Raw genomic sequence first — 12,069 nt, 5'->3', positions numbered from 1 at the left:
TGAAAGTTTGCTTTTTGAAAATTGACAAGTATTTGTGCTTTTAATTTTAAACTAATAAATAAGCACCTTATTTGTATATTTTGCTTGGACATATATCAGTATGTCAAAGAGAAGAGAATTGTGGTGGCAGACTTACTATGAAAGCTCATTAATCCTAACATGCAAAAGAAATCTGAAACCTTCAAAAATAGTATTTTTTTTTCCCTTAGATATAACAGCTCACTAATAATTTTTAATTTTGTTCACAGAGAGCATCCGGATTAAAACAGGAAATAAATGACCTTGTAAAACAGAAGATTGCAGTAGATGAAGAAAATGCTCTCTTAAGGCTCGAATTCAGCAATTTGCAGAAGAAATTTAAAGATAAAAGTCATGAACTTAAGGTGTGTTGACTTGTCCATAGTTTTCATGAACTGCTGCTTTGAAGTCCTGCTTTAAGCTTTGTGGCACAGAGAGTGACAAGCTTGCAGAAAAAATTGCCTTAGGCCCTGCTGTGCCATACAGGTTTCTCACATGTGAAAACTCTGAGAAAGATGCTTTAAAGCCTAAGACTCTAAGCTTTATAACTTTCAGATAAATAGTTAATGATGGAAATGGAGCTCAGAAAGTAGGAGTGTGAATATGTGGCTTCTTGTAATTAGATTCTGATGGGACTGGCATTATTAATTGATAAAACCCAGGTCTGGGAGGATATGTCTGTGTGGGTCTCAAAAATAGCTGGGGACAGCATCAAAGGCAGCTTGATCAATTAATGGGCTCTTTGCAAATGTGTACTCATCAAAGCTGTCATCCAGTGAAAAAATATGACCCATCCACCTGCATGAAAAGAGGCCAATAAAAGTACACAGGTGACCTTGGCCATCAAATGTAGAAGAAGCTGCTGTGAGGGTAACGCTTCTCACTTTATATTTGCTGATTAGTTCTCACCTTTCTTTTTCGCTTTTTTGTTTATCGGCCCTGTGGTACTGTTCTACAGGACACTAAGGAGTGTGTACAGAATAAAGAAGAGCAAACCAGGCTGGTGATAAAAAATCTGGAGGAAGAAAATGAGAAGTTAAGTGCACACTGCACTGACCTGATAAATGACCTGGAGAAACTGAGGAAGCAGGAAGCACATTGGAGAAAAGAAAAATGCAGCATTGATACCAAAATAAAGGTGTGCACCAAGAATGGAATCCAGGCTTCTGTTTTAGATTTAACTTCTTTTAGGATGTGTAGTATGTGGTGTTTTCTTTAAATAACAAGTTACATATTCAGACCTGCCAGTGGGACTAGCATTAATTTATATTCCTTCACTTAAGACCCACAGCTTTTTAAAAATTGATGTTGCAAAGCAGGAAACTGACTTCAGATAGTTTTCCTAAAATGTAATCGTTAAAAAATAAAGAATATTGCACGCGGAAATAAAATATGGTTTGAAACACAGCATATTTAAAACCATAGGTTTTGAAAATTAAACTGAAATTTATAAATAGAATTCATTGCAGTATAATTTTAATATTATTTACGAGGTCCTTTAAAAAATAAAAGGTAATAAAAACAACATAGTTTGAAAAATACTAACTTAATAAGTGTTTAGAGGAGTCCTGGTGTGGTGCTGCAGGTGAATGCACTGGACTGCAAGCTCAGTTTGAACCACAAGCTCTGCAGTTCCTGCTCACCAGCCGTTCCTTGGAAACCCTATGTGGGTAATAGTGGGTCACTGTGAGTTGGAACCCACTCGATGGCACTTAACAACAATGTAAGTGTTTATAAACACTGTTATCTCTGACTTCTTGTTGTTGTTAAGTGTAGTTGACTCAGTTCTGACTCATAGTGACTCTGTGTAGGGTTTACAAAAAGCCACTCATAGATTTGAACTTTTGACTTTGCGATTCAAACCAACCTTTCTCTCCAATGCTTATTCTATAGCGCCACACCAGGACTTCTTAGGTATGTTGTTGTTGTTGTGTGCCGCCGTGGAGTCAGTTCCGACTCATAGAGACCCTGCACAGGGTTTCCGAGGCTGTTAATCTTTACGGGAGCAGAACGCTTCATCTTTCTCCCGCAGAACAGCTGGTAGTTTTGAACTGCTGACCTTGCGGTTCGCAGCCCAATTTGTAACCACTATGCTACCAGAGCTCCTTATTCATAGTAAATTTTTATTTTTACTTGAAATAAAAATTACAACCAGTTTTTATAATAGTCTTGGTTTTGTATAATCAGTGTTTTTTAAAATAACACTTTTTGTAGCTTTTTTTTACATCTTAAGAATATTTTCTGTTCATTGATTCTCCCTCACATTTTGATTTCTTTTAACCATAGATTTTGTTGAAAAGGCCCCAGACAAATATTTGTTGTTGTTGGTTAAGTGTTGTTGAGTTGGGTCTAACCCCAAAGGGTTTCTGAGGAGTGGATAGCAGTTTGAACCAGACACCTTGCATTTTAACCAATATTGTGGTTCAGTACTTATCTACAGTGCCACACCAGGACTCCTAAACACAATTTGTTGCTGTTGTTAGGTGACATCGGGTTGGTACTGGCTCATAGCAACCCTATGCACAACAGAATGAACACACTGCCCAATCTGGGCCAACCTCACAATAGTTGTCATGCTTGAGCCCATTGATGCTGCCACTTTGCCATTCCATCTTGCTGGGGGTCTTCCTTTTTTTCTCTGACCCTCCACCTTACCAAACATCATATCCTTCTTCATCGACTGGTCCCTCCTGACAGTACGTCCTAAGTATGAGAGACAAAGTTTCGCCATCCTGGCCTCCAAGGAGCACGCTGGCTGCACTTCTTCCAACACAGATCTGTTGGTTGTTTTGGCAGCCCATGGCACTTTCAATATTCTCCTCTAACACCATAGTCAAAAGCGTCAATTGTTCTCTGGTCTTCCTTATTCACTGTGCAGCTTTCACATGCATATGAGGTTATTGAAAATACCATGTCTTGGGTCAGGTGCACCTTAGTCCTCAAGCTAACATCTTTTTTTTTTTTTTCTCAAATGTTTTATTGTGAATTATGTGATAGTTTACATGGGAGAACATTACATTCATTCTATCATATATCGTTTCATTGCCATGATTACAATCCCCTCCATGGATCATCAACCAACCAAAGGGTATACTCTACAGGCCTGCCCCCCGGTCATCAGCACACAGCTCCTCTCCCTCTCTGTGTCTAAAGTTCCCAGCTGCTCCATCTCTACACATCATCATCTCTGCCTCCATCTCAGGCATCATTGTTCTCTGGGTAGGGTTCCACTCCCCGATTTTCTTTCTAGATGGTCCCAGGGACCTCTGCTCTTAGACTGCATAGTCAATCACTCCCCTCCTTTTGCTACAAAATGTCCACCTTTACAATTCCAACCCCCACAGTCAGTCCTGATAACAATCATTCACTATTGTGTCTCAAAAGACCTATCCGCATTTCTTTTTATCAGCCCCACCTAGACAGATTGTATACTACTCAGTGGAGATTCTACTTTCCTACATGCCCTCTCGGTCTAGGTTCCGTCTTGAAAGCTTGTTAGCCAGTCACTTCTTGCCTTTGTAGTCCCTGCCCCATTTTGGGTAGCCAATGTCCAAGTTGCCCATCCCTGTCTACTCTGTGTATGGAGTGGGTGGGAATGATCCTTGCTGTGAAGATTTGTTTCCTCTTTTGAGCTACTGCATCCATAGGTGTAGGTCAAGTTCATCAAATTGTATCAGATTACTCTTTTTTTCCTTTTCTTTCTTCTTCTAGTTGAGCTCTAGTCATCCAGTCATTGAAGCCAGGTCAAGTGGGTACTATCTGCAAGTGTGGGTGTTCTTGTGCATATGCCCTCTCTTCTTATCAGCTGGATGCGTCACTCTTCACTCTAGTCCTCTGTGGCTATGTCACTGACTCTGGGCCGAAGAGTCCCCAGGTCTTCCCACACTGCTGGCCAACCAGGTCTCCACCTGGGTTCACAGTTTTCTATTGAACATTGTAGGGCTTAGCTTGCAGCTTCATTGCTGTTTTCCCTTCACTTCCCCTTATTGGTGACGAACGTGGTCACCAATCAGAGTGCATGTCTGCTCATGTATTCCCATTGAGTCTTAGTCTTGGAAGGAGGTTTGCACTGAGGTGAACCGACCACTTGCCTTGATGTCTCTTGGGCAAGCAACTTGCTTGTTCTTTTATTAACAGTTGGTCTGCCTATATTGTTTTGTATTTTTCCTGTAGGGCTTTCTTTCAAGAAGTATCTTATGTTCTTCTAGCCACTCCAAGCTGGTCTCAAGCCAACATCTTTGCACTTCAATACTTTAAAATGGTCTTGTGCAGCAAATTTGCCTAATGCAATACGTCGTTTGATTTTTTGATGGCTGCTTCCATGAGTGTTGGTAGTTGATCCAAGAAGAATGAAGTCCTTGACAGCTTCAGTTTTTCTCCGTTGATAAGAAGGTTGTTTATTGGTCCAATGGTGAGGATTTTTGTTTTGTTTACATTGAGATGAAAACCATACCGAAGACTGTGGTCTTTGATCTTTATCAGTAAATATTTTAAGTTCTCTTCACTTTCATCAAGCAAGGTTGTATCATCTGCATATTTTGTTGTTGTTGTTAGGTGTCATCGAGTCGGTGCCGACTCATAGCGACCTTATCACAGCGGAACGAAACACTGCCTGATCCTGGGCCAAGCTCACTATTGTTGCCCCACTTGAGGCCACTGATGCTGCCGCTTGGCCAATCCATCTTGCTGGCGGTCTTCCTCTTTTTCTCAGACCATCCACCTTACCAAACATGATATCCTTCTCCAGTGACTGGTCCCTCCTGACAATATGTCCGAAGTATGAGAGATGAAGTTTGGCCATCTTGGCCTCTAAGGAGCACTCTGGCTGCACTTCTTACCTGTTGGTTCTATGGGCAGCCCGTGGCACTTTCAATATTCTCCTCCAACACCATAACTCAAAAGCATCAATTCTTCTATGGTCTTCCTTATTTACTGTCCAACTTTCACATGCATATGAGATTATTGAATACACCATGGCTTGTGTCAGGAGCACCTTAATCCTAAAGCTGACATCTTTGCTTTTCAGCGTTTTAAAAAAAGGTCTTGTTTAGTAGATTTGCCTAATGCAATACCTCATTTGATTTCTTTACTGCTTCTGTGAGTGTTGATAGTTGATCCAAGAAGAATGAAGTCCTTGACAACTTCAATCTTTTCTCCGTTGATATAGCAGGTTGTTAAAGAGTCTTCCTCCAATCCTGATATCAGGTTTTTCTTCATATAACCCAGCTTCTTGGATTATTTCCTCAGCATGCAGGTTGAATAAGTATGGTGAAAGAATACAACCCTGTTGCACACCTTTCTTAATTTTAAACCATTCAGTGTTCCCATGTTCTGTTTGACAACTGCCTCTTTGTCCATGTACAGATTCCTCATGAGCACAATTAAGTGTTCTGAAATGCTCATACTTCACAATGCTGTTCATAGATTGTCATGATCCACACAATCAAAAGCCTTTGAGTAGTCAATAAAGCATACGTAAACATCTTTTTGGTATTCTCTGCTTCCAGTCAAGATCCATTGGACATCAGCAATGATGTCCCTCTTCTAAATCCAGCTTGAACCTCTGAAAGTCTCTGTCAATGTATCCTTGCAGCTGTTTCTGTATTATCTTTAGTAAAACTTTGCTTGCATGGGATATTAAAGATATTGTCCAATGATTTCCGCATTCCGTTGAGTCACCTCTCTTTGGAATGGGCACAGATACAGCTCTCCAATCAGTTGGCCAGATAGTTGTCTTCCAGATTTCTTGGCATAGATGAGTGAGTGCCTTCTATGCTGCTTTGTTGAAATAATTCAATTTTTATTCCATCAATTCCTGGTGCCTTGTTCTTTGCCACTTCCTTCAGTGCACCTTGGACTTCTTCCTTCAGTATCATTGGCTCTTGATCATATGCTACATTTTGAAACGGTTGAATATCATCCATTTCATTTCGGTAAAGTGACTGCATTCCTTCTATCTCCTTTTGATTCTTTCTGCATCATTCAATAATTTGCCCAGAGAATTCCTCAATAATGAAACTCGAAGCTTTAATTTTGTCTTCACTTCTAGCTTGAGAAATGCTGAATGTGTTTCCTTTTTGGCTTTTTGACTCCAGATCTTTGCACATTTTGTTTTAATATTTGACTTTATCTTCTCAAGCTGACCTTTGAAATTTTCTGTTCAGTTCTTGTACCTCCTCATTTCTTGCATTTGGTTTAGCAACTCTACTCTGGAGAGCACGTTTCAGTGTTTCTTCTGATATCCATTTTGACAGTTTCCTTATTTCTTGTCTTCTTAATGACTGTTTGCTTTCTTCCTGTATGATGTTCTTGATTTATCAGGTTGAAGAAATTACCTCTATACCTCGTTTATTGAGTATTCTGTTATGAAAGAGTATTGGAATTTGGCCAATACGTTTTCTGCATCTGTTTAAACATACCAGTCGCACCTTGGAAACTCTGTTCTGAGTCACTATGAGTTGGAACCGACTTGACAACACTCAATGAAAAATAGCATTGAGATGACTGTATGGTCTTTGATTTTTATTCTTTTGACATGGTGTAATGATTAATTGGACTTTTGGTGTAGTGCTTTGGATCAGCACTGGACTGCGAACCACAAGGTCTGTAGTTCAAACCCACCAGCTGCTCCTCGGAAACCCTAGAGAAAGTCTAGTTAGAACAGACATGATGGCACTTAACAACAACAAATGTATTAATTGTTTTGTTAATGTTAAACGAGTCAGGCATTGCTGGGATATATGCCTCTTAATCACTGTTTTTAATCTTTTGTATTTGTTACTGGGTTTGTTTTGCTAGTATTTGGTGATGAGTCTTAAATATGTGTTCTTAAATGATGTTGTTGTTATATGCCATTGAGTTGAGGCAAGTATTATAAGAACTTTGATTTTGATATCTGAGTAAGGATATACTCACAGAATGAGTTGAATAGTGTTCAAGCCTCTTCTGTATTTTTAGAAAGGATTTGAATAACTGGTATTAATTTTTCTTTAAATGTTTAGTAGTGTTTAAAGGAGCTCTGGTGGCGTAGTGGTTGTGAATCGGGCTGCGAACCACAAGGTCAGCAGTTCGAAACTACCAGATGTTCTACAGGAGAAAGATGAGGCTTTCTGCTCCTGTAAAGATTTACAGCCTCGGAAACCCTGTACAGGGTCGCTATGAGTCGGAATCGACTCCACAGCACATAACAATAGTGTTTAATGTAAAACAAAGGTGTCAACATCTAATTTAGATTTATAATAAATTAATTCTAATGAATTATAAATGTTTTACGAATCCCAGGGTGTCAAAGACAATTTAGCACTTGATTACCAATCAAAAGGTTGACATTTGTAACCTACCCAAAGGCACCTTGAATGAAAAGCCTGGCCATTTCAGAAAGGTCTCAGCCTATGGATCACATGTCTACTCTGCAGCACATGAATTCACCATGAGTTGAAGTTGACTTGGCAACAAGTAGTTATGTGCTTTGGTTGATAGAAATGTTACAACTGTGTAACTTTATTCATCCCCCACACCTATTTTGTGCTAGTATTCTTACAGGTATTTTTTATGTGTTACAAACCAACAGTATGTTTTTTGTAGTTTTTATAAATTTAAATACAACAACAATTAAATAAGAATAAGAATACTACCAGTTTCATGTAATTTACAGAATAGTTAGATAAACATAGCAGAATTATTTAAAATATATTTGATTGTTTATTATGTTTGACTGTGATGTAAGTACTCATAAGTACTCTAATTTTAGGTCTTCGAAGACAATTTAATTGAAGCAAAGAAAGAAATTGAAGTATCACAGAATAAATACAATGCCTTGTCATTACAATTGAATAATAAACAAACTGAACTTATCCAGAAAGATATGGACATTACCCTGGTTAGGTAAGTATACTCAGTTTTAAATTTGGCATTATAGAAATGTCATTAGATATTCAGAATGTCATCACTTATGTTTATTATATTGCTGTTGTTAAGTGCTGTTGAGTCAATTCTGACTTATTGACCCTGTGCAGAGTTTCCACTGACTGAGTGGTGGCTTTGAACCAGTAATCTTGTGGTTAGCAGTCTGTTGCTTATTTTGCAGCACCACATGTCAAAAACCATGAAAATATGTGTTTTATGGGTACATAGGAGATCTTGTGTAGCCCTGTAGGATAAGCACTGGAATTCAAGGTCAGTTTGAACCACAAGGTTGGTGGTTCAAACTCTGGTTCAAACCCATCAAACACACCTTGGAAACCCTATACAGGATTACTATGAGTCAGAACCGACTCAACAGTATTTAGCAACAACAATGGGTATATAACCTATATGATGTTAATGCTACCACTTGTCTGTAAGTGTGTCATACTGTTGTGGCTTATGTGTTGCTGTGATGATAGAAACTCTGTCATTGGTATTGTATGTACCAGCAGAGTCTCCCTTACCTATGGTGGACATGTTTTAGCTGACCTTTCAGACTAAGACAGCCTAGAGTAGCTTGAGAAAACAAAGTAAGATATTTTAATGACATACGCAAAGACATGGAGTTAGAAAACCAGTAGGGAAGAACACCCTTAGCATTTCTCAAGCTGAAAGAATTGAAAAAAAATTCAAGCCCCCAACTTGAGACGTTAAAAGAGTCTATGGGCAAAATTTTGAATGATGTAGAAAACATCAAAAGATGTAGGAAAGAATACACAGAGTCACTGTACCAAAAATAAATTATTGATGTTCAACCAGCTCAAGAGGTAGCATATATCAAGAACCCATAATACTGAAAGAAGAGTATCCCTTCACAATACTTATTCAATCTGTATGCTGAGGAAATAATCCAAGAAGCCGGATTTTATGAAGTAAGAACATGGCATCAGGATTGTAGAAGAACAAACAAATCTGTGTTGGAAGAAGTACATATAGAATGCATCTTAGGAGCCAGGATGATAAGACTTCGTCTCTCATAACTTTGTCTTTCATAACTTGAACTGATATGAGGAGAGACCAGTCACTGAAGAAGGACATAATGCTTGGTAAGGTTGAGGGACAGCAAAAAAGAACACCCCTGGTGAGATTGATTGACATGATTATAGTAGCATTGAGCTCAAAATTAACTACAATTGTGAGGATGGCACAGGACTCCCCATTGTTTCATTCTGTTGTGTGTAGGGTTGTTTTGAGTCAGAACTAACTAGATGACATCTAATAACAACAAAAAATGTGTACATACATGTATTCGTTGGAACTGTCAGGAATCATATATACCAAACTGGGAACAGTTACCTGGTAGAATCAGGGTATTTATAGAATTGGTTAGAGTGTGTTCAGAGTATCTTTAGTTTTAACAAGAACATTGCATTCATTCACTGCTGCCTTCCAAGGGACCTAGCTATATGTTTTATACTACTCATTATTGCTATAAAGTCTATAATATACTGGGTAGGTAATGGCATGGAAGATGAGTTAATTGAACAGCCTGCCTTCTTTGTCAAATGATTTGAGTTTTTCTCTTGGGAGGCAATTTTGAATACGGATCTGTGTTGGAAGAAGTACAGCTAGAATTCTCCTTGGAAACCAGATGTCCAGACTTCATCTTTCATACTTCAGACTTATCAGGAGGAACCAGTCCTGGAGAAGGAAATCATGTTCAGTAAAGTGTTGAAAGTCAGAAAAAAAGAGGACGACCCCCAATGAGATGGATTAGCACAGTGGCGGAACAATGAGCTCAGGCGTAGCAACAGTTCTGAGGTTGGCGTGGGACTTGGCAGTGTTTCGTTCTGCTGTGCATAGGGTGGCTATGAGTCAGTTTTGACTTGATGGCACCTAACAACTACAAACCAAAAAAAAAAAAAATCAAAGTCAAGACAGGGCAGTCATAATTTTGGTCAGGAAATAATATAGTTTTCAGTGTCTCTAAAATATGGAGATAAAATAATGAAGGACATGTGAGACCTATGTAGAAAATGATGCACCATTACTGAGAGCAATACAAGGTCTAATTGTTGTTGTTGTCAGGTGCCATCGAGTCAGAACCGTCTCATAGCAACCCCATGCACAGCAGAATGAAGCAATGTCCGATCCTGGGCCAACCTCACTACTGCTGCAACACTTGAGTCCATCAATGATGCCACCTGGCTGATCCATCTCGTTGGGGGTCTTCCTCTTTTTCTCTGACCCTCCACCTTACCCAGCATGACATCCTTCTCCAGCGACTGTTCCCTCCTGACAATATGTCCAAAGTATGAGAGACGAAGCTTAGCCATCCTGGCCTCCAAGGAGCACTCTGGCTGCACTTCTTCCAAAACAGATCTATTGGTTCTTTTGGCAGTCCATGGCACTTTCAGTATTCTCCTCCAACACCACAACTCAAAGGCATCAATTCTTCTACGATCTTCCTTATTCACTGTCCAGCTTTCGCATCCATATGAGGCTATTGAAAACACTATGGCTTGGGTCAGGTGCACCTTAGTCTAGTAAGTAGAGGGATATGCAAGGTTCACGACTTAGATGTCTCAGTATGATAAAGATATCACTTGTCTCTAAATAAGACATTTCAGTTCAGTATACTACCAGTCATAATAGCATCAGTTACAAGCTTTTACCATCCCTAGTCCACAAGGGCAAGGAGAGGATCTGGTACTCTGTCTCAGTGAACAGTGTTGCTCTGGGAGCACCCGCTGCCACACTACAGTTCAGCAGAGAGAACACCAGGGAACGGAGTTTCCTGACTTCTTCTCAAATGTCTCCTCCTCACCATCTCCCACTGGGCCAGGCCAATTAGAGCTGGAGGAGAAGGAACAGCTGCAGTGAAGTCTGTAGTGGTTGGACACGAGAGTAGGACAGAGATGAGGAAGAGTGAATGCTGTTTGGCACATTCTCCCTCACTTCTTGGTGATTATTGTTTATTGATTTTTCCATATCAATTTTAGAATGAGATTACCTAATTCTTGTTTTCTGTTTTTATTAAAATATCACATTGACAGATAAACTTGAGGAGAATTGACATCTTCAGGGTGTTCAGTCTTCCTGTTCCAAATAGAAAGTACGGGATGCCTTGCTATTGATCTCAGTCTCCATGTATGAAATTTCAGAATTTCTTGTTAAATTTATTCCTGTTCTTTCATGGTTTTGTTGCAATTTAAAATGGACCCTTTCCTTCCCATATACATATCAAATAATTGCCTTCTTATTGCTTACAGTTTCTGATATACATGTTTCAATGTGCTGTGCTTTGATGGGTGAAATGTTTTGTTTTAATTGTGAATTATATCTAACTTTTTTCAGTTTCACTTTGGGTGACTTTGAATGGTGACCTGCCTTTGTTGATGTTTTTTCTTCTCTGTGTTTGTTGCTCTATCATATCCTTCAAACAGGTGGACAGGGGCCACCAGGATGTCAGGCTCCTAGGATTGCAGACTAGAATGTGCTTTGGTGCTTGAAGGACCTTTGGTTTGAAAGCTTAATTTGCCTGTTCATAGTCTTTGTAATACATTTAAAGTTGTGTCTAATATATAATGAAAAGTTGACTTACCCTGTATTCAGAACTGTCTCATGTAAGTAGAGTTAGCATCAGTGTTTATAAATTTCTGGAACTAAGTGTTAACTTAATTTCAATAAAAAGGTGGGTACTATGACTGCAGACCCAGGGTTTTTATTATTCACAGACTATAAAAGAAAATTGATATATACTCGGCTTTGAAACTCAGGAGTTCTATCAATACTTTCTAGGTGTGTGTGATAAATATTAAGTACTTTATATATTAGTTCTTTTATTAAGAATTTTTAATTATTAATATTATTGCCTGTAGTAAAAAATAACAGATGAAAAAGAGGTAGCTGATCTGTAACCTTAGGTGGACAGTGTTACTGGACTGAAGCGGCTTCCCTTCCCCCCTCCCTCCCGCCTTCCCTCCCTCCCTGCCTCCTTCCCTCCCTACCTCTTTGCCTCCCTTCCTCCCTCTCTCCCTCCCTCTCTTCCTGCCTCCCTCCTTCCCTCCCTGCCTCTCTTCCTCCCTTCCTCCCTGCCGTGCTCTCTCTCCCTCCCTCCTTACCTCCCTCCCTTCCTGCCTCTTT

At 39.4% G+C, this 12,069-nt stretch overlaps 1 protein-coding gene across 1 annotated transcript in view; it reads left to right on the top strand.

Moving 5' to 3' along the window:
• Window positions 1-12,069, top strand: part of CNTLN (centlein, centrosomal protein) — a 407,185-nt gene that overhangs the window by 82,545 nt on the left and 312,571 nt on the right. Inside the window, exons 4-6 of the mRNA XM_006864477.1 lie at window positions 249-383; window positions 977-1,156; window positions 7,769-7,902. Of these exons, the coding sequence (XP_006864539.1) occupies window positions 249-383; window positions 977-1,156; window positions 7,769-7,902 (449 nt within the window). The remainder of the gene's footprint in view (window positions 1-248; window positions 384-976; window positions 1,157-7,768; window positions 7,903-12,069) is intronic.

This window comes from Chrysochloris asiatica, unplaced genomic scaffold, assembly GCF_000296735.1.
Source record: "Chrysochloris asiatica unplaced genomic scaffold, ChrAsi1.0 scaffold00065, whole genome shotgun sequence".
In the NCBI taxonomy this organism is placed as follows: Eukaryota; Metazoa; Chordata; class Mammalia; order Afrosoricida; family Chrysochloridae; genus Chrysochloris; species Chrysochloris asiatica.
The sequence above is the reverse complement of the archived record's forward strand: the minus strand, read 5'-3'. Positions and strand labels throughout refer to the sequence as shown.